This window comes from Eutrigla gurnardus (assembly GCF_963514095.1).
Source record: "Eutrigla gurnardus genome assembly, chromosome: 11".
Classification (NCBI taxonomy): domain Eukaryota; kingdom Metazoa; phylum Chordata; class Actinopteri; order Perciformes; family Triglidae; genus Eutrigla; species Eutrigla gurnardus.
Genome location: NC_139925.1, coordinates 10,780,611 through 10,802,884, shown reverse-complemented (window position 1 = coordinate 10,802,884; position 22,274 = coordinate 10,780,611). Strand labels below are relative to the sequence as shown.

The 22,274-nt window shown below is 40.8% G+C and overlaps 2 protein-coding genes across 3 annotated transcripts; one reads left to right on the top strand and one right to left on the bottom strand.

The window, feature by feature from the left end:
- The first annotated feature begins 1,657 nt into the window (after positions 1–1,657).
- Positions 1,658–13,375, top strand: cdhr1a (cadherin-related family member 1a). 2 transcript variants are annotated; one of them, XM_084021211.1, is made up of 17 exons: positions 1,658–1,797; positions 2,355–2,450; positions 3,192–3,337; positions 3,452–3,502; positions 3,646–3,735; positions 3,859–3,945; positions 4,738–4,854; positions 5,183–5,326; positions 6,104–6,182; positions 6,297–6,397; positions 6,481–6,684; positions 7,315–7,467; positions 7,579–7,743; positions 8,653–8,720; positions 10,393–10,621; positions 10,696–10,953; positions 12,046–13,375. In XM_084021211.1, exons 1-17 carry the CDS (start codon positions 1,719–1,721, stop codon positions 12,607–12,609), a joined length of 2,631 nt encoding a protein of 876 aa, XP_083877337.1. In that variant the 5' UTR covers positions 1,658–1,718; the 3' UTR covers positions 12,610–13,375. The 2 variants fall into 2 exon arrangements, with proteins under 2 accessions (XP_083877337.1, XP_083877338.1); XM_084021212.1 differs by lacking the exon at positions 12,046–13,375 and adding an exon at positions 11,320–11,654.
- A 4,772-nt stretch (positions 13,376–18,147) lies between these two features.
- Positions 18,148–21,795, bottom strand: lrit2 (leucine-rich repeat, immunoglobulin-like and transmembrane domains 2). The gene is made up of 3 exons (XM_084021273.1): positions 21,608–21,795; positions 20,598–21,388; positions 18,148–19,799 (listed from the first exon to the last, which is right to left on the bottom strand). The coding sequence occupies exons 1-3, from the start codon at positions 21,715–21,717 to the stop codon at positions 18,979–18,981; spliced, it is 1,722 nt and encodes a 573-aa protein (XP_083877399.1). The 5' UTR covers positions 21,718–21,795; the 3' UTR covers positions 18,148–18,978.
- Positions 21,796–22,274: the final 479 nt, after the last annotated feature.

Below are 22,274 nucleotides of genomic sequence, written 5' to 3'. Positions count from 1 at the left end.
GAGAGTGCTTGGTTTGTCCATTAAGGGCTCCTGTAGAAACATGGCGGCTGGCTCCTTGAAGAGGTATAAATGGCTCATTCTAAGGGAAGGAAAACACTACAATTCTGAGTTTCAGGTGATTTTGCACTAAAGAAAAATTACTTTTAGTATTTTATTTAATTTCTTCCAACAGATCCCCCTAATTGCTACACTTTGTTCATTTTAAGATGATGTTTAAGGAGAATAGAACTGGTTCATTTGAGGTAATTTGAGTTTCATTCACCCACTTTGTTGAAAAAGGGCCTAACTCATAAACTTGAAGGTTACCTACCGATGGGCTGGTGTTTGTAGGAAGATGTTCATCAAACGGAGGACCATTGTGTTAATATTATCAAGCATTAGTTTACAAGAGTTTACCTCTGGGTGGCTATAGATTATCAAACAATAAGATATTGAAACAAGAAAATTAGCCAGCCCTTCTGCCCAAAATCCCAGTCAAAAAATCCCAGAAAGACATGAAGTTAATCAGTGGAGAATTTTAATTAAAAGACATTCAAACACATTGACATAGTAAACATGGAAAAAAGGAGCAAATCTCATATGGTATTATATGTTATTTATTTAGATTTCTCACTATAATCTCATCAGATCATTCACCGCTGTCATGTACATCATCCTCTGTTTTGTGATTATTCTTTTAATTGAGTAAATCATGGGAGTTTTTTCTTTTCTGCAATACAACAGATGGGAGTGGAGTGCATAGCAGATGTTACTGCATACAGCTGGGGCTAAATCACTGACCATTATAATGGTATATAGAGTCTTTGGTGCATGTTAAGCACTTAATGTAAAATAGGGCAGATCACAGTTAAGTTATGTTTATTCTCATTCATAAAAGAGAAACAAGCTTTCTCTTACAGTTCACCATAGACTGTGTGTTAATACAATAACATTGTCCAAATGTTATCACAAGCAAAATATTACTATAGCTGAGATTGTGGCTCCTCAAAACTCAACTCAACTCAACTCAACTTTATTTATATAGCACTTTAAAACAACCATAGTTGAAAACAAAGTGCTTTACAGAGACATAAAACAATTAAAACACTAAAATAAATAAAACAGACAGTAAAACAAGTATTTCATTGTTTTTAAAAGCAATTAGAAACAATAAAACAATAAATCAAAGCAGGGCCATAAAAACACTGAAACAAGAGTAAAGTCTCATGTGGAGTTGAAAGCCAGGGAGTAAAAATGGGTTTTAAGACTGGTTTTAAAAACAGTCAAGAAATCATAGTTTTAGCAGTTTATCAAAGCATCATGATAGCAAGGATTTCAATGTAATGACAGCATGTATTGCACATACAATATTCATAACACACTGTAGAATAGTATTGAATTTGAGATTTTCAAGAGTCATATATCGACAGTTTAGCTGCCTTACCTTCAGAAACAAGCATCTCTTTTCAAGAAATGTACGTTTATCTTATTTCTATTCTATATCTCATTTATTAGGTGTGGTAACCATGATAAACATACCCGTCGGTCATCTGCGAAGTTGTGTTTTGACCAGAAGAAGCCCGGCTGGAGTGAGGCGGCCCAGGAGTAACTCTTAAGATGTGTCATTGGATTAGCATGTGAGCATCTGCCTTCAGCCTCCTCCACTCGCACACCGACACCTTGAGAGCTGCGTCTCATGTACAGGACTGTCGACGGAGCCGTCTTCATGGTGCGGTTTCATGACTTCATTCTTTAGGATGAAGAATGTAAAGATAGCACATTTGCCACTGCTTTTTATGTTTGTGCACCCCTGCTTTGGTGAGTTTCTCTTCTTGATTATCTGCTTAAAGTTGGCGTGTTGCTGTGTTGTGAACGCTGAGACATAGTTGACAGCACTGGGTTGAGGATTGTACATTTTTCCTCGGTTTTACTGTCATACTGATTGATTTGTTTGATTTATATGTATATTCAGATGATTTAACAAATAGAAGACAGCATCATTTCCGTTACTAGAGATCACAGCTCTATGAATAGAAAAGGTATCTTAGGAGGTTGACGTAACTCACCTTTAATCCCGGTCGAACCGACTGAGCTTGGTTTATGTCACTCTAGTTTTAGCTCTGGACTATACAACTAGAAAAAGTACCAAAGGGCAATATCTTGCTTAAGTTTGCAAACATTTACCACCAAATCATACCACAACTAGTAAATCTTGATTTTATTAAGGGCGTTTTTATTTCTTATTATAAATTTCAGTTTGTGAGAGGAAGATTGTGTTGTGATGTTATTTCGTCTTGTCTAGTCTCACTTTAACATAACGTGTATGACATTAAACTTTCAGGCATTTAATGGTGTTTTTATTTCACCGTCCTCAGCACAAGCTGATTTTGCCCCCTATTTCTACGACAATGGACCCTACATCTACAACGGGAACCTGGCGCTGTTCAGCCTCTCTGAGGACACGGCTGTTGGTAAGATCATCCATACAGGACATTTAGCATGCAGTGTCAAAACGCAGAGTTCCTATGCTTCCTGGAAAACCTGGGAAACCGTTGTTCAATCATTGAAAACCAAAAAACATCTTGTGTCAATATTCCATTTGCCTTTACCAGAGAATAAACTACGAGGGTATCTATCAAAGCTCCCTAAAACGTGTAGCGTTGGCATCTGAAAGGGCTAAGTTTCAGTTTGACTGGTTGACATAACATCAAGTTGCTTTCTTCCCCACTTGTTTTAAACGGTTGAATAATGTTAAATTGGTTAGCATGTTTGGGATGTTTTTGCCTAAATCTGCAGAACTGTTTGATGGATGGATGTGACAAAATTTGTGGAGATAAGATGTTTTCATAGAAAAGTTCTAGCTAAATCAGACTTCTATGGCGTATTAGTGTCTTTCATAGCAGCCAGATCATCATCGAATGTGCTGGAATATGTTCTCCAGAAAAGAGCAGGGACCCTGAATTGGCATGTTATGGTTGTAGATGGCTGAACAGGAGTCGTGTGGCATGTCCATACGAACATGCTCACCTGCTGGTGCCACCTGTTGATGTGAGGGACAGTGTGCTGGCTGTGACTGTGGTGCAGCTGTCCCTCTACATCTTCCACCAGTCAGGGTGCTTATTATTCCTGAGTCTCAGCCTAGTCGGGGGTCCTTTCAAACATGTGTGGTCAGCAGCAGCTGAAGCTAATTTGACTGTGATGTATTCTTTCAGGTACACAGATCTATTGTCTCAACGGTACAGACCCCGAGGGCCAGGAGGTGAGGTACGGCCTCTCCTTTGACCCAGGGTCCAAAGAATACTTCAGGGTCGACCCCAAATCTGGAAACATCACATTGGTGGAACAGCTGGACAGAGAGGTACATTTAACACAGGACTCAGATGATCGGTAATCTTTAACCACTTTGAAAAACCAAGATGTTTCTTTTCATCATGTTTGTCTTCAAATAAACGTGTTTTCCATCTCGGCACAGAAACAAGATTCTATCGACGTTCTTGTCAGCATCACAGATGGGCGAAGCAAGGTATCAACATTTGCTTCAATGTGTGATCACGCGGTTTAGTGCCATCATTATAGTAAATTAAACTCTTAAACATGTTTCATGATGGGTTTATTTCTTCTTCTTCTTCTTCTTCTTCTTCTTCTTCTTCTTCTTCTTCTTGTTAGGTTGTGGAAAGAGTCACAGTATTTGTAATGGATGCAAACGATGAACAGCCTGAATTCCTGAACATGCCGGCTATAATTGATGTCCTGGAAGTAAGTTGGGTCAAAGCTGCATGAACCAGCTTTATTACTTTAAACATATAAAAGTAATTATGTGTTGCATCAATTCTTTTTAAACCCTTTATTGTGTGGCGTTAATCATTTTCTGTGTTGTAGACAACTGAGTCTGGCAGCAGCATCTACCATGTGGAAGCAGTGGACAAAGACACTGGCTCAGGGGGCTCCGTCACCTACTTCCTCCAGGTATCACTTGGCCCCCTCACACCCCACTCACACCCCACTCACTCACACAATAAATACATACATAAAACAATTAACTTTTTTTTGAATATGCATTAAAAATCAAAAGTTCTAATGTTAATCTGCTTGTCACAGAAATAACGTATATATTAACCGATAACGAGGTTAACATCGGTTGGATTTTTCCAGTGCTCGTGTGTGTGTGTGTGTGTGTGTGTGTGTGTGTGTGTGTGTGTGTGTGTGTGTGTGTGTGTGTGTGTGTGTGTGTGTGTGTGTGTGTGTGTGTGTGTGTGTGTGTATGTGCGTGTGTGTATGTGTGTGTGTGTGTATGTGCGTGTGCGTGTGCGTGTGCCTGAATACGCTGGTGTAGTTACGCGGACGGGGGGATTAAGTCACAATTACATTTGTGTCAGGTAGTGGAGGCTTAGAGAGCTGCTCTGACATGGGGTGGCAGAGAATGTTAGTTTGCACTTTGGACTATTAGGACCAACGAACAGCTGGCCCGGAGTGAGGCACCGCACATCTGGACACTGCAGCTTTCACCTGCCTGCCCTTGTCCTTGAGCATATGGGCTCTTTACATCCACTTGCACATAGAGATGGACTTTATACATGATGCGGCCTAATTCAAGCGGCTACTGAGTGTTTTTAATGCAGCCATCTGACCACTTTTCATGATATCTCACGTGAGTGGTTGGAAATGGGTTGTTAGAGGGTTTGACAACAGGCTGTTACTCTTGTGACCTTAAGTGTGCATGCTTTTAAAATCCTGCTTGTGTCCATTCTTCTGTTACAGAACCCGCAGTCGTCTTTGTTCGCCATGGACAGACACAGCGGTGTCCTGCGTATCAAGTCAGGAGAAATGTTGGACTATGAGAAAACAAAGACACACTTTATCACTGTCATTGCAAAGGTAAAGGCATCAAAACTCAATGTTTCCGTCATGCAATAGAGAACCTTTGTTTTCAATAACAAAGCAACACGGCGAACATACATGCATGAAAACAATGGATGTTTGGATGTTTAATGATGAAGGAAATAGGCCTCGAGGACACACAAACACCTTACTGAACATATATTAGACCACATTTAGGTACTTCCAAACAAATGGAAATCTGGGCACTTATGAGACAAATTATTATAAAACATAACTATGTAGAAAATGAACTCAATGACTCTTCTGTAGCTCTTTCACTGGACATCATGTCTTAGTCTAAACTGCGTATTTTCTTCTCTTCCAGGATGGTGGCGGTAATTTTAATGGCAAGGAGCAGTTTATGTCATCCTCTGCCACCCTGACGGTTAACGTGGTCGATGCTCAGGACACGCCGCCGTCTTTTATCGGGACGCCTTACTTTGGCTACGTTTATGAGATTTCAGTGCCAGTGAGTATGAAAACCACCCTTCAGTTCTTTCCCCGTACCCTTTAACCAACACACAGCACATGTCTTTAAACATGTTGTAAAGTTCTTAACCACGTGCTTCTTACATTGCCATTTTAACATGAACGTCACATAGTTAAAGCAATTTATTTATTCCTTCAATAAGAATCAACAAAGTCGTCCACACCACGAGGCAGACAGCATTATCTCACATCACAGACCTTTAGTTGCTGACATTTCTCAGTGAGGCTCGCGCTGCCGTCTTCAGAGCTTTTCTCACAGCAGGTGAAAGCACAAAATGTCACTGCAGTCAAAGTGACAGAGGCCGTGATTACCCGTTCTGACTTTCATCCAAAAGTGAATATTAGAATCATGACATTTCAATGTCCGTTTGAAGAGTCGGTGAGTATCGGGTGCAGAGTAGATTATTGCCGTTTGTTTTGAATAGCTGTGCGGCAGCCTCAGGGTGGCTCAATTAAAAGCCCTGCTTCATTCTGCAGTTTTAACCAGTATATCATCCGTTTTTTGACAATGTGGATTACAACCGATTACTGAATTACTTACATTTACATTTAGGGCCTTTAGCAGACGCTTTTGTCCAAAGCGACTTACAATAAGTACATTTGTCAAAAATGAAATGAAAAAAAAAAAGACTTAATGTAAAGAGAGACAGCTGTTTAATAGCAGAAATATATCATATATAAAAACTTCTACCACTGATTATCTGTCTTTTTGTCACTTGGTTTTACGGTAAAAACTTTTTGGTGATCTTTTCCTCAGGGATCCGAAATATTCACTGTTGAAGCCAAAGACGGCGACGTGGGAAACCCAAATCCGGTCATTTATTCCTTCGACGATGGTGAGCGACTCACTCGAGGAAGTTTAGAATGATGAAGAGTAGCGTCTCGTGATGAGAATGATTTTGAAATCAATCAAAAGTGTTCATCGGTCTGCCTGCTGTTTGTCTCTCCAGGCGACGATGGAGTTTTTAGCATCAATAAAACAAGCGGTTGCATCACCCTGCTGACTCTCCCCGTGTATCTGAAGAGAGAAATCTTTAACATTAAAGTCAAGGTAGGTTGCACTTCACAAAGTACAACTGATTGCTGTTTGCATGCTGTATACTAATCTGCATAACCTTCACCCCGTGTGTGCAGGCATCGGAAATAAGTCCTGAAGGCAGACCCATGGAGTACGGGATAACCACGGTGGTGATACGCGTGGTGGACCTGAACAACAATCCGCCTACTTTCTACGGAGAGAACGGCCCACAGAACATGTTCGAGTTGACCATGTATGAGCATCCACCGGAGGGAGAGATACTCCGGGGGCTTAAAATCACCGTCAATGACTCTGATCAGGTGGGGAGACCATCATATTTCACCCCCTGACACAATGTAATTGCCTTGGAAAGCTGCCTCAGGAGTGAGGAACAGTGATTATGTTCTGGTGTTTATGTAATAACACTAATTTTTTCGAAATTACATCGTTATCTAATAACAAACTGATGCAACCGACGGTCGTTGTGCCTTTTTTTCGTCTAGGGAATGACTTTAAGCCTGCCATTATCACAGACAATCCTTTTAAAATTGCACATATTTGAAAGTAAGCCAACACAAATTAAAAGGTGCTCTCTGGCTCTGCCACGTGTCGGCTTATGCAAGTCTCTTTGTGTTTTCCAGCTCCTTGCATGAACCTCGTCCAAATCATGGGCGAGCTCTCCAGCGATATTACGTTTCACCAGGAATACTACTGCCTCCACTGATATCCCATTGATCTCTCTCATACATTACTGTAATAACGAAAAGACACAAAGCTTTTACATTGATTGAATGGGACTATACACTACATGGATTATGCTGTATGTCTGCGATCGCTTCGCAACAAATGCAGATCACTATAAATAGATTCTTGCATGTGTAACATAACGGTCATTTTCACTAATGAGACATTCTGACTAATGTGATGATGTGTGTTCGTTCTCTTGCAAGGGTGCAAACGCTAAATTTAATCTGCGACTGCTCGGACCTGGACGGATGCTGCGAGTCGTCCCCCAGACTGTACTCAACGAGGCCCAGGTCACAATCTTAGTAGAGGACTCTGCTGCCATGGACTATGAGAAGCACCACTTTCTCACATACAAGGTGAACACATTGCACCACAGTGGACTGAAAAGACACCGCACATTCCCCCCAAAATGTCTTTCTTTGCTCTTTTTTTTCCATCTATTTATTTGTAGTCTGTCTCCTCTTTAGCTACTTGCAGTTGAGATTGATACGCCCGAGAGATTCAGCGCCACAGCCGACATCATCATTCATCTCCTGGACACGAACGACAACGCTCCCAAATTCTCCTCGGATTACTACATAGCCAGAATCCCAGAAAACTCGCCCGGTGGCTCCAATGTGGTGTCAGTCACGGTGAGAGAGAGTCTTCATCCTGTCTAAAAATACATGCCAACCCCAACGTACGTCACTCTGAGCTAAAGAGGAATGCTGATTTTAACGAAAATGCCCAAGAGGGCCGTTAATTCCCTAAATGTAGACTTTTTGAGCAGTGAGGGTTGGGATAATATGTGAAAACATAGATAAAAGCTAGGCGAGGTAAGCTGCCAGATGGCTATCACTTTCATTTTGTTGTGTAACACCAAATTCCCAGATTTCTCCCCCCTAATGCTTAGTAGCACATGCGGCTGCAGCACAAAAATGTGTGCAGAAATAGACACTTTTAGCAACATGTTCCAGTGTCATTTTGTCTAAAAATGACGGCTGGGTGGATAGATGGATGATTTTTTTTTTTTTTTTTGGACTATCTTAACCTTTGTCCTTGTCAGTTAATATGAACCCTGCAGAGGCTCAAAGCAACGGGGGGGCTGCTGATAAATCCCTTGCGTGAACACCACAGAGGCTCATTTCCTTGATCCCAGGCAATTTCAATCAGATGAAACAACAGCCAAAAAGTGACCTTGGACACAGGGAGACAGTGAACAGGCATCCCTGCAGCGACAGACAGACAGATTAGCCGTTGCCCATGATGATGTTCACATGACATAAAAAAAACAGCCTTTTTATAGCTTAGCCGTTGCTACATCTCCATCCAATCCAGCACACATTCATTTGGTTTAATGAATCAATGGCGGCAGGCAGGTCTGCTTTATAAAGAGGTCCAAACACATCTAACATCAATATTCTGAGGTTTATCAGACATAGAAAGGAGCCTCACTGAGCCACATATCGCACTAAAACGCATTGAACTGGCCTAATTTATGCGAATACCGCAACCAAATTCATAAAAACAAAAATGTATTCTCTATTTCCTTTTATCCACAGGCAACAGACCCAGACTCAGGACCTTGGGGTGATGTGAAGTACTCCATCTACGGATCAGGGGCTGACTTGTGAGTATAACAACATCTATAACAAATTTAAACTGAAAAGAAATTGTCTCTCTTTACTGGCGAGAACTCAGCACCCCCTAGAAATTCCTCTCATCCTTATAACGCTATTATTGTGTCTCGATTTTAACTCTAATATCTCAAGCACAATGCCGTACACCTCCACACATGCAATGACGGACATTTTGCTTATCAATGCTTGAATAGCATCATCTTGCTGTCAAAATAAAACGTATTTTAGTTCATTTATTTTTTATTCTGCACAATAAAAATACATATTTGATATAATATGTGCAACCATACCGGGTTTAGTGCCAGTCCACCGCTCTAAACCTAACCCGTTCTCTCAGTGTAAACGTGCAGAAAGTGCAGAAGCAAATGAGAATGAAAACACAAAAAAAGGCTTATACAACATTATTAGCAGTTGATACCCTGAGCGTTTGTAAGCAGCAGAAAAACAGAACACAGTGTTCCTTTTTTTAAAAATCAGGCACACAACATGGCATTAGATGAATTAAATGAAAGATGTGTCATTTTAATTGTAGTCACTGTACCACTGAGTATGAAGACCACCTATCGCACAAGTGCATCTGCCTTAAAGAGTATATTCCAGAAATATCACAGCAGTCTGTTTTTTTTCATATTAGACCTTGCTTCTGTTTGGGCCTATGTGCTGTAGTCCCTCCGAGGATTTGCTGGTATTTTCTCTCAACTCGATTTTTATTAGATTTCCTGTTAGAAGTCGAACCTCTGAGAAAGAGGTCAGCGGTCACTGTTCTCTCTTAATAACACACAGTATACCCACAGCTTTCCTTTCAGATCCCTACAGATACACTCCAAGAGACCACCTCCATTGTGTACAAAGTTAGTTTTAATTACATTTCTATCTGCATGCCTGAGATTAGAGAGTAGAGCAAAGGAAACATGGCAATATAACATACAGCGGCAACATAAACAGGTGTATGTTAGTAGAGACGTATTTAATCTCTCAGGCCGATCCCAATAACCCATTTGCTGCGTACGATGAAATGTATGTAGTGGGAGAGTATTTTGGAGAATTTGAGCTCTGTAGCGATGAATTAGAGGAGATATGTGATGTCACATGGCGTCCAGGAGACGGATTTTCGAAATAAGCAGAGGAGAGAGATTTGGAACACAATTTTTAATTATTTTTTATCTTAGTGCATCATTTTTTGGGGGGCAAAACCATTTTGAAACTGTGTCACTTCAGATTACAGAGTGCTTCTTTGAAATTGTTAAGAAACAATAAATGCCAAAAAGATTCCTCCTGCATCTGCAAAATAATACATGTTTTAATTCTGTTCTTGAAAGTGTCTTGTAGTATACTTCAGCATACATAGGAGCAAGCAGACCTGGTCTTTGCCTACTGGCCCTCATTGTTAATCCTTTAATGGGATTGGAGGAGAAAATAGACTGTTCTTTGCTTCTGACTGTGACAAAGTCATTGTAGGGTAACTAAACAAGTCTAATTCCACTATTGTGCTGTATGTTAACAGTTCATCCAAGCACCAAACCCCTGTAATGAACCCTCATGTATGTGCTGTCCATCATAAAGGTGGTATTGGGCAAAATGCTCACATCAGAAAGGGTGTATACATTCACAATAAGCCTAGCTAAGAAGAAAATAACATGACTCACTGCATCACTTTTATAGGTTCCTGATCCAGCCTGCATCCGGGATCATCTACACCCAGCCATGGGCGAGCCTGGACGCGGAGGTGAGGTCCAAGTACAACTTCTACGTGAAGGCGGAGGATGCGGAGGGGAAGTACAGCCTGGCCGAGGTCTTCGTGACTGTGTTGGACCTGAACGACCACCCTCCTGCTTTCAATGACAACTTCCTCGAGAAGACGATGGTCATTGGAGCGCCGGTGAAAATAGAGGTATTTGCTCATCTTGGATTTGTCGGATAAAGTTAAATCCAATACCATTAAATGTTCAACGTTCATCTACCCAGGCCGTAGACGACGACGCAGAAGTGCCCAACAACGTCATCGAGTACGCCATCATGAAGGCCGAGCCGGACAACAACATCTTTGACATCGACATGGACACGGGGGAGATCATGCTCAAGTCCTACATCAAGTCAATGGCCATCATCCAGAACATCACCAAGCAGAGAGACTGCACCTGGTCCCTGGTGGTGCAGGCTCGGGACCGGGGCCAGCCGTCCTTCAGCACCACCGCCGTCATCAAGATCGACATCACGGAAGCTGTAAGTTGCAATATGTCAGTCACACCCATGAGAGGGGTGATATCTATACATAATAATACTGTAATAATTATTGTCTGGTTCAACTTCTTTGAACCCCCTAATTTGAATTTAATATATATTATTTAATTTGTATAATTGCAGTATAGCTCTCACACAAACAAACACATTTCACTGCACTGTAGATTAGAATAAAAGGAGTGAATTTATCTGCTGATTGTTAATATTGTAGATAATTTGTATGTAGAGGTGCCGTTTTTCATGCAGAATAACCCGTTTCATCACATCCCAGAATATCAGCTTCACCAGTTGTTTGCTTAAGTAGAAGAGAAGAAAAATCTCACACAAATGCAATTGTCATGTTTCCAGGTCAAATCCAGATTTGTCTCGTACTTCTTGGGCCTACGGAAACGTCCGGGGGCTGTGTTTGGGATTTGTTTGACCGTTGTCACCTTCGCCATTTCATTGACAATCTTCATTTCAACTCTTATATACTGGAACTCTGTGAAAAAGTCCCGTGTACAAGCTCAGGGCAAGATCAGAAAGATTATAAGGAGGCCTGTGCCGTAAATAAAGCTTGCCTTGAGATCATCAGCACAGCAGTACTGTTGTTTTATTCCGTTTTCAAAGGATTTTGTAGTGGAACAAGGCTGTGTCTGTAAGAGAGTACAGGAGCACAATTTAGTAATTTTCCCTTTTTTATTATCACATTATGACACCACAACTGCAACCAAAATATATATATATATATATATATATATATATATATATATATATATATATATATATATATATATATATATATATATATAATTCCCTCTCAGATGTTGGATGGCCTCAGCTATAGGTTTCTCAGTCAACCTCTCTGATCTTGTCTTGACAAAATATAAAACAGTGGAAGGATGAATTCAACTATTATAATCATTTCTATTATGTTTCATTTGCAAGACATACAACATGATCTTTTTTTAGCCAAATGATGAGTGCATGCAGTACTACAGTACATGCAAGGGGACAATATTCACAAGTAATCTTTGTGTGACAGCCTATGACTTCAGTCCCATGGATGTAAATTCTCCCTGTGCTCTTTTACAGACCCAACTCAGTGGGGGGCCTTTGGGATCATTTTTGATGCATAATAGAAACGACCCTTTGCAAATCCTAGGCATGCTTGCTGGTTTCATTTGTCTCATGGTCATAATCACAGTCGTCATCTCTACCGCAACATTCATGCGCAACAAAAAGTCCAACCGGATCCTGCCTAACCGCCGCGTGAGGAGGAGGCAGAAACAGCACCCCTGGCACTTCAAAAACCCCTTCAAGACACAAGAACCCCCTGGAGAGAAGTTCCGAGTAGAAGTAGAAGAAGAAGAAGAAGTAGAGCCAGAGCCGGAGGTCATCGTGGAGAACGTCAACTACAACAACAACATGACCAACATTGTGAGACAATGGCCTCCGCCGCCTTGCGCCCCGTGTCTTCCCCCTCCACCACCCACGTACATCCCGGGGGACAGGAAGTGGGTGGTGCCCACTGTCTCGGCAACAGTGGCGGCCAAACCTAGAAAGAAGCCAGTGATGAACAGACAGGACACTATGAACTCAGCGCTGGTCTCAGAGCTCAAGATGAGACTGGAACAGAAGAGGCTGCTGAAACATTGATAGCGCTTGATGAAGAAAAAACAAATCTTACCTGAAGCTCCATTTAGTAGCTGTCCTGGAGCTTTCATGGTCTTCATCAGTAGATCCAGTCTGCCCACTACTCATGGAAATGTTCAAACTTTACGTGTTTTTCTCAGAAAAGCGGGCAGACTTCATTTGAATATGATGAGATCATGTGATCTGAGCAAAAGCTCCAGAATCGATGCTAAATTAAGCTTGAGGTGGGATTGTTTTTGTCGAGTGATGTTTTTACTGTCAAAAATAAACTGTGAAACTCAATTTTGTGAGTGTGTGTGTGTGCGTGCAAGTGTGTGCGTGTGCATGTTTTCAAAAAAGATTAAATACACTGAAACAGCTTAATTCCTTGTGTATCAATAATCTCATTTTGATGGCAAAAAAAAAATCCTTTACATGTTTTTAATTCATGACAATTTGTTGTTTCAAGTTTCTGTATCAATCTGTAACAGATAAATTCCACCTTTTGAACCATTTGTTGACACACTAGTGGCTTAAAGTTATTCACCCCAGATCCCTTGTCGGGAATGAAGTCATCCACATCACAACAAGCAAGACTGTTTTTTTGGGATCCTTCCAAGCTCCTTACAAGAGATTTCATGACACTTGAACTGTCTAAAGAGATCAGCTGAGCCGAGGGTAGAGAACCAAAGTGATCATGTTAGGAAGACTTTTAATCCTTCTGCGCAGGTGTAAAGCACTGTTTAGACCCTTGTTTTGCAGCAGCCACGTAATGTTTATTTTCAGATTTAAAGGATGTGTCTCATATGTTTATTAGGTGGTTTATCTGCTTCTGTTGGTGTCTTTTTTTGATGAAAAAAAAAACTGTTGCTTTCAAAATACCTGTCAAGATTTTACTACCAATAAAGGGCTTTATTTTTAATTTCAACAGTAGTATTTAGATAATTGTGCTCTAGAAAAACCAGCAATACCATGATATGAAAACACTCAATAACAAGCTCTTTTACGTTGGTTCATCAAGAGTGAAAATACTAATTTGTGGATGTAGAGAGGCACCATTCAGTCTGTTTTTATTTTATTTATATTACACAATTACTGATGTAATTACTGAAGAACTCCTTTATTGTTGTTTTTTTAAGGTAGTTTAAAACAGTGTAGGCTGACTCGTAACAACCGGCTGTCCAGGATTAATCCAGAGTGCTCAGATCATTAGACTGTAGCCTTGAAGGCTCTGTGAAACACACCAAGCAACAGCTTTGTTGCAATTAAATTAAGTTAAGACGTCGTCAATGAGCCTGAAAATATACTCTACTACCCCCTTCTGGAGGCGGAGGAGAAGCTGCTTCACCACAGCGTTCGGTGAAAGATAAAGATCGAGAAAAGATTTGAGATCACTGTTTCCGAATCTTTAAACAAAAACGATAATGACTCAAACTGAAGCTTTTATGGCCTTTAGGGAGGTTTTGCCAAATCATATTGTTCCTCTCTACTTGTTGGTGCAGCATGTCTTCAGCTATTATTAAAAAAAACATTTTAAATACAGCAACATCTAGCCAAACACTGAATCAACACACATAGAACATAAATAAGCATATTGCAAGTTAAAATCAGATGTATGCAGAAGGCCTTACACAATAATATTACATGTGCTGTTTTTACTAAAGCCTCACCAGATGTTCAGAAAACATGTAATATATTATCCTGATACAAGGCCTTATGCTCCCCTTAACTCCAATATCAATGTGAGCACTACCAATTATGAAGTTACACTAAAACACTCAGTGGGTATTTGAGTAGACATCATGAGCAAACATGCACACCATTTCAAAAGTTACATAAAACACAAATTTTGCAGATTACTGTCTCTAATCCAAGGACCAATTTGTTCATCTTTGTACAATATTGCATCGTTGGCGAAAAACCCAAAGTCCATCTGCCCTGATTTAACTGACAAGATGTGTGTGACTGGCTTTGAACTGCCTCTACTGGCACATTCTGTATGGTTGTAATGCCTCAGTTGGGATATTTATTTTTATTCAAGCAAAAACAGCCCACAATTACACAAGCAAATGTGCGATGTGTTGCTTTTTCAGGGCAGTACAGTCCCAAAGATTCTTGAGGAACCAAGCCCCAAATTTTAGATCAAAACTGTCACACACGTAAGCACAAGAAGTTTTCAGTGTTGCAAGCTGTTAATGCTCTGAAATGAAATGAGGGAATATTAGGAGCAGCCCAAATGATCATGCATTATGCCATGTAAGAGGCAGCCAGGATTACTGGGCTATTTGATAGAGGATTACAGAGTTAAAAGTTGCAAAGAGCACTGATGCTTTAGAATGAAAGAAAACTATGGGTCACAAAATGTTTAAATAATTTGCTGCTTTATGCAACATTAGGATATGTAAAGAGATAAATAACGTTGTAATGCATGCATGGCGTTCTGTGCTGAAATAGCTGCGGTCTTGTGTCATAAGTGGTGCATAAGGATTACAACAAAAAGCAGCATCAATCTCCCACCCTGCAAATGATATAAACATGCCTGAACAAGCAAGAAAACAGATGTGTCTCTGCTCCAGAAAATGAGAGCTGCCAATCTCAGCCGGCCGTTTAAAACCCTGCAGTCAATAGAAACGGCAGAGATGAACCGCTTGCATCACAGGAGACATCACATGGAGATGGAGGAGGGGGCTCGTGCGATCTGATCATAAAGTGACGGCAGGAGGGGATATTGGAGAGGATGCCAGTGTTTGGGTATTAATGTCAAATGAACAATGCCATTGGCCGAGGCATAACCGACACGCCATCTGTCTGGGATGGTCGGCACAGATCATGTGTGACGCATGGCTGCTGTGTGTTGTGTGCACAGAAGTGGGGGACGAGGAATCGTGACGTACATGTAGAGTGACGCATGGAGGATTTAACATATGGTAATGAAAGTTTACAGTGACAGCAGTACAGTAGAAATACAACTTCATCGAATGACTTTAGTGGTAAATAACTGTCAAATTCAGTCCTCGGAAACTTCCCTGTTTTGACAATTGTATTACACTCAGGCGAACAATTGTTATTGTAGAATATTTTTATATTATGTATTTCCCCAAATCCACTGATAAATGATAAGTCCACTCACTCTTTTAAAGAGCAATAAAGTAACTCATAGCAACACACTGTATAGGGTACTGCTTTAAAGTAATTTATATAAATACTGACAGATTGGTGCACAATCACTTAATTATTTCACATAATCACCATCTGGTTTAAGATATTTTATTGTTCCAAATCCAGCATAATGTTACACTAAATATGTCAATTTAATTGACAATGTTGAGTCATATGTAAGCCAAAATAAAGTGAGCCTGATAACTGTGGAAACAAAATGTTGAAAGTAGCTGTTCCATATCTGAATGTGTGGAAAGGTTGAATATTTTTAAATATGCTAATGTATAAAACGTTTTGATCAAATGGATTCAAATGTTTGAATGAAAAAGAACAAATATTTTTCATAAATGAGCATACATGTTTAAGGTCCTGTCTAGATGTGCATGCCATTTTGTGAACAAATGGAACAGATTATGACCCTGTGTTAGTCAAAGTCAAGTTCACGAAAAGGTTTAGTCACACAGCTTTGTGGTTAAATATCTATCAAATCTTAGTGTACAAATCATATAACCGAAGCAGTTGTTTTTCGAAGAAATTCATGCTGCTGAGGGGTATTCACTTCCCATGGCCGCTGACTCACCCTCATTTTATCTACTGCCGTGGGGGGGTTGTGCTTATCAACGAAACAAAAGTTTAATAACAGAACAATTAGGGCTTTATTCCAAAAATACCCATTTTGGAATGGGGAAACATAGAAAGAAATGGTTGTTGCCTCTACAAAAAGTTCTTACTAAGTGAGAGAAGTTATGCTTTAATGAATTCCCAGTTTCTATCCAGCAAAACCTTTCCTTAAGAAACGGGACATTGAGCCTGACTGCTCACTTTGTAAATATTCTGATGAAAATGTTTTACATTTGTTTTGGGACTATTCGCATACAGATACATTTTGTTCAGCAGAATTCATTTTATTTTTGTTATTGTTGGATATTTCTTTTGGTGTATTTGATTGGAATGGAAAATGAAGGACAGTATTTTATAATAAATATATTTATTAATGTATTTATTTTATTTTACCAGCTAAATAGCCTACTACATATGCAAATGCAAATTCAATGTTTCTAAACCTTTCTTTCCTACTTTAAGAATTAATGGATACTCAATGGATATGCGGATGCCATAAAACATGGAACTCCAGCACTATTACACGCAATCGTTGTGACCTCCAGGATTGATTTTTGGGGCTGAAATTGGCTCTATTTCTTTAGACTTTGAATTTTTTATTTTGTCTGTACCCACGGGACACTTATTGTTGAAGTTGTATTATCTGTGTCCTGTATGAATTACATATGTTGTCTTTAATAAAGTGTATTTAACAAAAAAAATACAAGCGCAAATATGTTTTACATGACTAACCAATCACGGAGCCAGTGGGTGTGCCTTCTTTCACGCCTCTTTGACGTACGCAGTGCAACCGAACTTGATCGACGTCAGTCACCCATTTCCGGTTTGTTGCCGTACGCTGTCAACAATGGTCTATTTTTTCGCGATCCCTGTAAGATATACCACGCATATATGTGCACAGAATTTTCGACATACCTTTACCGACCAGTAAAAGGCAGAAAGCTTTCAAGTTGTATCGTTAAATCTCAAGTTACGCCGACAACTACGAGGGTACGGTTAGCCTAGCCTGTAGCCTAGCTTGAAATCTGTAACGTTATGTTGTTTTTCTTGAGGTTGAGCAGATTGAAATACAAAGGACAGACGGTATGTGTAGTTTTAAATTAACCGACTTTGTATTTTTATTGCAGTACCCAAGAAACGTTGTAGTGAGTGAGGATTCAGAAAAGGCCCTGTAGTCTCCGTGTAGCGCAGCAGCAAGCACACCACAAGCCCAGTCCGACCCGAAACCGCTGTGGACCAGTGTTCCCAGTAACTCCGTGGTCCTTGAACACCATGAATGTCTGCTATTGGAGACTGAGCTACCAGGCCAGCTGAGACCTGTGTGGGTTGCTGCAGTTCACAGGATCACCATGCAGAAGAAACTCGAATTTACACAAGGTAAGATAAAGTAAAAGAAGTTAAACTCTATAAAAGCCAATATACGAGTATTTCCCAAAAGTGAATTGCCTCGGAAATGTGATTTTTGCAAATATATGCAATGAGAGCAAATGATTCATGATCATCTTATTTAACATTATTGGATTGTCTGTCTTATCTATGATGTAATAAAAATGTTTTTTTCATGATTGTTGGGATAATATTGTGAATTGCAATGATTTTGGCCAAGATAATCGTGATATGAAATGTTCATATCGAGCCATGCCTAAAACAGATTGATATGATTTGTTTTCATACTATATGTTTGAAGAACAAAAACTCCTAAATGATAAAACAGAAACGGAACACAATAAGAGCCGGTTGAATTCCCTAAATGCTAAGGAAAGCTTCCTTTCTTATCTCCTTTAGCATCACTGAACCATCCTTTACCAAAGGAAAGATAATGCTGTCCCACAATTCCTTGCGGCAGCAACATTTAAAGTCATGCAATATTTAAAGCAATGCACCATTCAGTGTTTCATGTAAAACAAATCAGTGCTATACCTATCTTCCTTAGATTCTATTTGGGATTCGTATTCTTATGAGTATTTTTTTTTCCTTTCTTTATTATTTTATTCTGATATGGAACAAAAAAGTAAAAAACAAAACAATAACAAATTAAATAAACAGTAAATATATCAAACTATCGATACAAATTTTCAAATAACATGAATAAATCTTACATCTCCCAAAAGGAGGAGAAAGAAGTATACACTTATATGGTCCTATCCCTTCTCTATAACTCAAACAATTAACTCAATATATGCGATTTTGTGACTGGTAGCGTTTATACATTTTCAATTCCAACCTTGGTAATTAAGTAAAGTTTTTCACCGGTTGTTTAAGACAAGATAATCCTTTAGTAGTCCCAAGCAGCAAATTAAACTGTGTGATAATTGACATTCAAACATATGTTAACAACACAAACATGTCAGTTTTTAAGACACGAAAAACAGCAACCAAATGTGCAAATCTTGAATTACACTCTTGAAATAACGGTCATCATTCACATCTTTGCAACAACTCCGCGGCCTAGAACAGAGGAAGAGATGAGATTAAAACCAAGACAGACAACATGGTCATGCTTCTGAATATTTTACTGGGAAGTAAAATTGGTGTCATACTGTAGACCTATTATTTATGTCATATTATACAAAAAGAACTGCGACAGAGTAAGGTTTAGGTTTGACAAATGATTTAATATAGTTCAGCTGTGATTCTGCTGTGTTCGGGTTTGCCTTTATGCTGTCTGTCATCTGACCGCCTCCTCACCTTCCTGTCTTCACTGGATTCTTGATTAACCAGGCCCTCGTCGCTGGCAGCCTGCAGGCTGTCGAAGGTGCCCTGCCTGTCCCGCTCCATCCCGGGCGAGCTTCTGTCTCTCTGCCGGTTCTTCCAGGACTCCATGACGCCCTCCAGGCAGTCAAGCTTCTTGTCAGTGGTGCAGGCATACATACCTATAGGCACGGCCAGCACCATGGCTAAAACTATTACTATTATATGAATCAGCTTCTCCCTCTGTTCCATCTGAGTAATGTCACTTCCTGTTACAAACACAATGCACTGGCCGTGATGTGGTGCCTTGTTCTTAAGGGTGACACAGATTTCATATTTGGTAGCAGGCATCAGGTCAGAGACGGAGTAAGAGTGAATCCCAGGGCCGATGTAGATCATCTCTTTGTGATCGGTGCCTGCGGGGCCAAAGTGGATGGTGAACCAGGTTTCAGCCGGATGCTCCAAGGCGGCGTACCACTCAATGGTAATACCACGGATTGTCTGTTTGGCAATGTGGATGTCAATGTAGACGTTTTCATCACTCCCAGCAGGTAGAGCCGGTTTGCCAGGGAGGAGTGATGCCTGGGAGCCGTCGGGAGAGTCGACGTCCAGGAGGACGCTGACAGAGGAGTTTCCGATGAAGTTGACAGCAGTGCAGGTGTAGACCCCCCGGTCAGCTGCATGCAGGGAGGAGATCACCAGGAGGGATCTGATGGTGTATTCATCCACTCTTTCCTGAGACTCTGGGAGGGAAAAAAATGTGTTTTAAAGACATGCAAGCTTAGACAATTGAACTAGTTTTGTAAATTTTCTTGAGACATTTTTCACCAAATTCTGGTTTAGGTGGAAAAAGAAGCCACTTGTGTTCATTAAAGGGAAAGTCTGAATAATAATATGACCCCTAGACACGTGGGACAGATATATACCAGACATCAGCAGTTTTAAAAATAAATAGGACATTCTGTAAGTTTGAGGTGATGTGAGCATGTTGCTTGTTTTGTCTGAATAACAGTCCAGAACCTAAATATAATAAATGTACTTTAAAATAAGACAAATCCTCACAACTGAGAAGTTGAAACTAGAAAATGTTTGCTTGCTTTTATAACTGAATTACAAGCATTAATGCATAATTTATTAACCATCATAAAGCCGCAAAACCATAAACCTGTTATAAAGGAAGTGTTATTAAAGTAGTGTTTAGTCTTGCTCAATATTGAACTTAAATGTAGTTAAATGTGATAAACTGATTACCGGTCATGATCTGCATATCAGTTGACTCTAAAGGTTACGTTACTTCTAAGAATTAATTACAGAGTAGGCCTATAGCCCAACACTTCTGGCGTTAGGTGGACTACAGTATAATCTCCTATCAACACAGATTGAGAGAATCTGTAGTGATTAAAGTGCATATAGAGATTTATCCCTCCTCATCTTAAAGAGGGGTTATGAGGCCTGCGATTAAAACCTGTTTAAGTATCTAATTTATCACAAGATATCACTCTGGGTGTGTGGCTGACATAACGTGGACATCCCACTCTTACCATGCAATCCTCTGATTAACTTTAGACCATATGTCCACCACACCGCGGGCTCTGGCCGGGCCTTGGCCAGGCAGCGCAGCGTGAGGTTGGCGCCCTGAGGCAGGCTGATGTTGGAGGTCGGCGTGGTGACGACGGGCTTCGCGCACGTCTGCAGCTCGACCTCGTGGAAGAACTTGCCCGCCTTAAAGTCCGGCCCCGAGCAGCTCAGGTAGGAGTTCATCAGTATAATCGGAGGGCTCAGGGACCTGATGAACTCCACGAAGCCCTTCAGGCGGCAGTCGCACAGCCACGCGTTGTCGTGGAGCGCCAGGACCACGTTCGGCCCGAAATCGGCTCCCTCCCGCTCCCCCGCGCTCTGCAGTTTTTGGTAGAGAGGCCAATTCTGGAAGACCTCCTTCGATATGACCGTAAGCCGATTGAAGGATAAGTCTAAGTACGTCAGATCTGGCAAAAATTTCAAGGCGTGCTCGGGCAGGACGTCCAGCAGGTTGTGCTTCAGGTCCAGGATCTTCAGGGCCGGCGTGTCCTCGAACGCTGTCCATGGTACTGAACGGATCTTGTTGCCTTGCAGACGGAGCTCCGTTAAGTTTGCCAAACCCTCCAGACCCCTCGAGTTCACCACTGTGATGTCGTTGAAGTTCAACCACAGGTTCTCCAAGCCGGGCGTCTGGGAGAACGCCCCTTTGGGTATTTCGGTGAAGTGAGACTTCTCTATTCGTATTTTGGTCATATCATCTGGAAGGTTCACTGGAATGGCCGCAAACGCGCTCTCCTCCATGCATATGAGCGACCTATGATTCAAAGGAAACGATGCTTTTGTAAACACAGTATACTATGACCCACACATTGGAGCCACAGCTGCTAAACGTTTTGACTTATTTTGAGACTATATAAGAAATGCACTTTTTATGTAACCACGTCCTTGATCCTTCTACCACCTCCCACTGACACCGTTAGGTTAAAAATACGCCTGCCTTGAGCAGCTCGCACTTCATGAATCCTCGTCTTACCTGCCATGGCGGCCTTCCACACAGCTGCACCCGCGTAAACATCGAGAATACGTTTCATGCGGCCGGATGTTTAACAAAGCTATGACTAGCAGGTAACAAATTATGGCCATAGTCCGCGAAAAAAGCCTGACATCGAGAGCTACATTCGTGCTCAAGACATGCCGAGTGCGGCAGACGAGTGAAGCCTATTAAGCTTAATCCCCGACGTACCGCGCACTGAACAGGCATGTAATTCTTGGGAGAGACACGCGTGATTAACACCGGAGTGTCAGCAGGTCTGACCCGCTATACGTTAAAGTCTTAACCACTTTCGGAATGGTCAGTCTCTAGGGTGTGTAACTAATCATTAAGCCGGATCATTTATATGCCATCAAGAAAGTGTTGCCAGGTTGTGAAAAGTCCCCCTATACCGGTCTATACCGGTACCCACCCTTCCTATTTGGTTACAATGCAATCAGATGGCAAACCAGTATTAAATATTTTGTTTATAACTTTATCAGCCATCCAGTCGGGATTATGAGCTATAATAGTTATTAAGTTGTTAATAGATTCATTTTGGTCTGCATCCTAAGTTGACAACCAAACAGATGTTCTCATCAGTTCCTTATAACTGATCTATATATCAGCAGGTAATTATTTAATTAACATTAATGAAGCTTTTTATTCT

Coding starts and splice junctions, on each gene's coding strand:
- lrit2 (XM_084021273.1), bottom strand. CDS start 21,717: ATGGCCATAATTTGTTACCTGCTAGTCATAGCTTTGTTAAACATCCGG. Junction 21,389..21,607: donor GTGGAAGGCCGCCATGGCAG/GTAAGACGAGGA, acceptor TTTGAATCATAG/GTCGCTCATATGCATGGAGG. Junction 19,800..20,597: donor GTTAATCAGAGGATTGCATG/GTAAGAGTGGGA, acceptor TTTCCCTCCCAG/AGTCTCAGGAAAGAGTGGAT.
- cdhr1a (XM_084021211.1), top strand. CDS start 1,719: ATGACTTCATTCTTTAGGATGAAGAATGTAAAGATAGCACATTTGCCA. Junction 3,338..3,451: donor TGGAACAGCTGGACAGAGAG/GTACATTTAACA, acceptor ATCTCGGCACAG/AAACAAGATTCTATCGACGT. Junction 6,398..6,480: donor TCTTTAACATTAAAGTCAAG/GTAGGTTGCACT, acceptor CCGTGTGTGCAG/GCATCGGAAATAAGTCCTGA.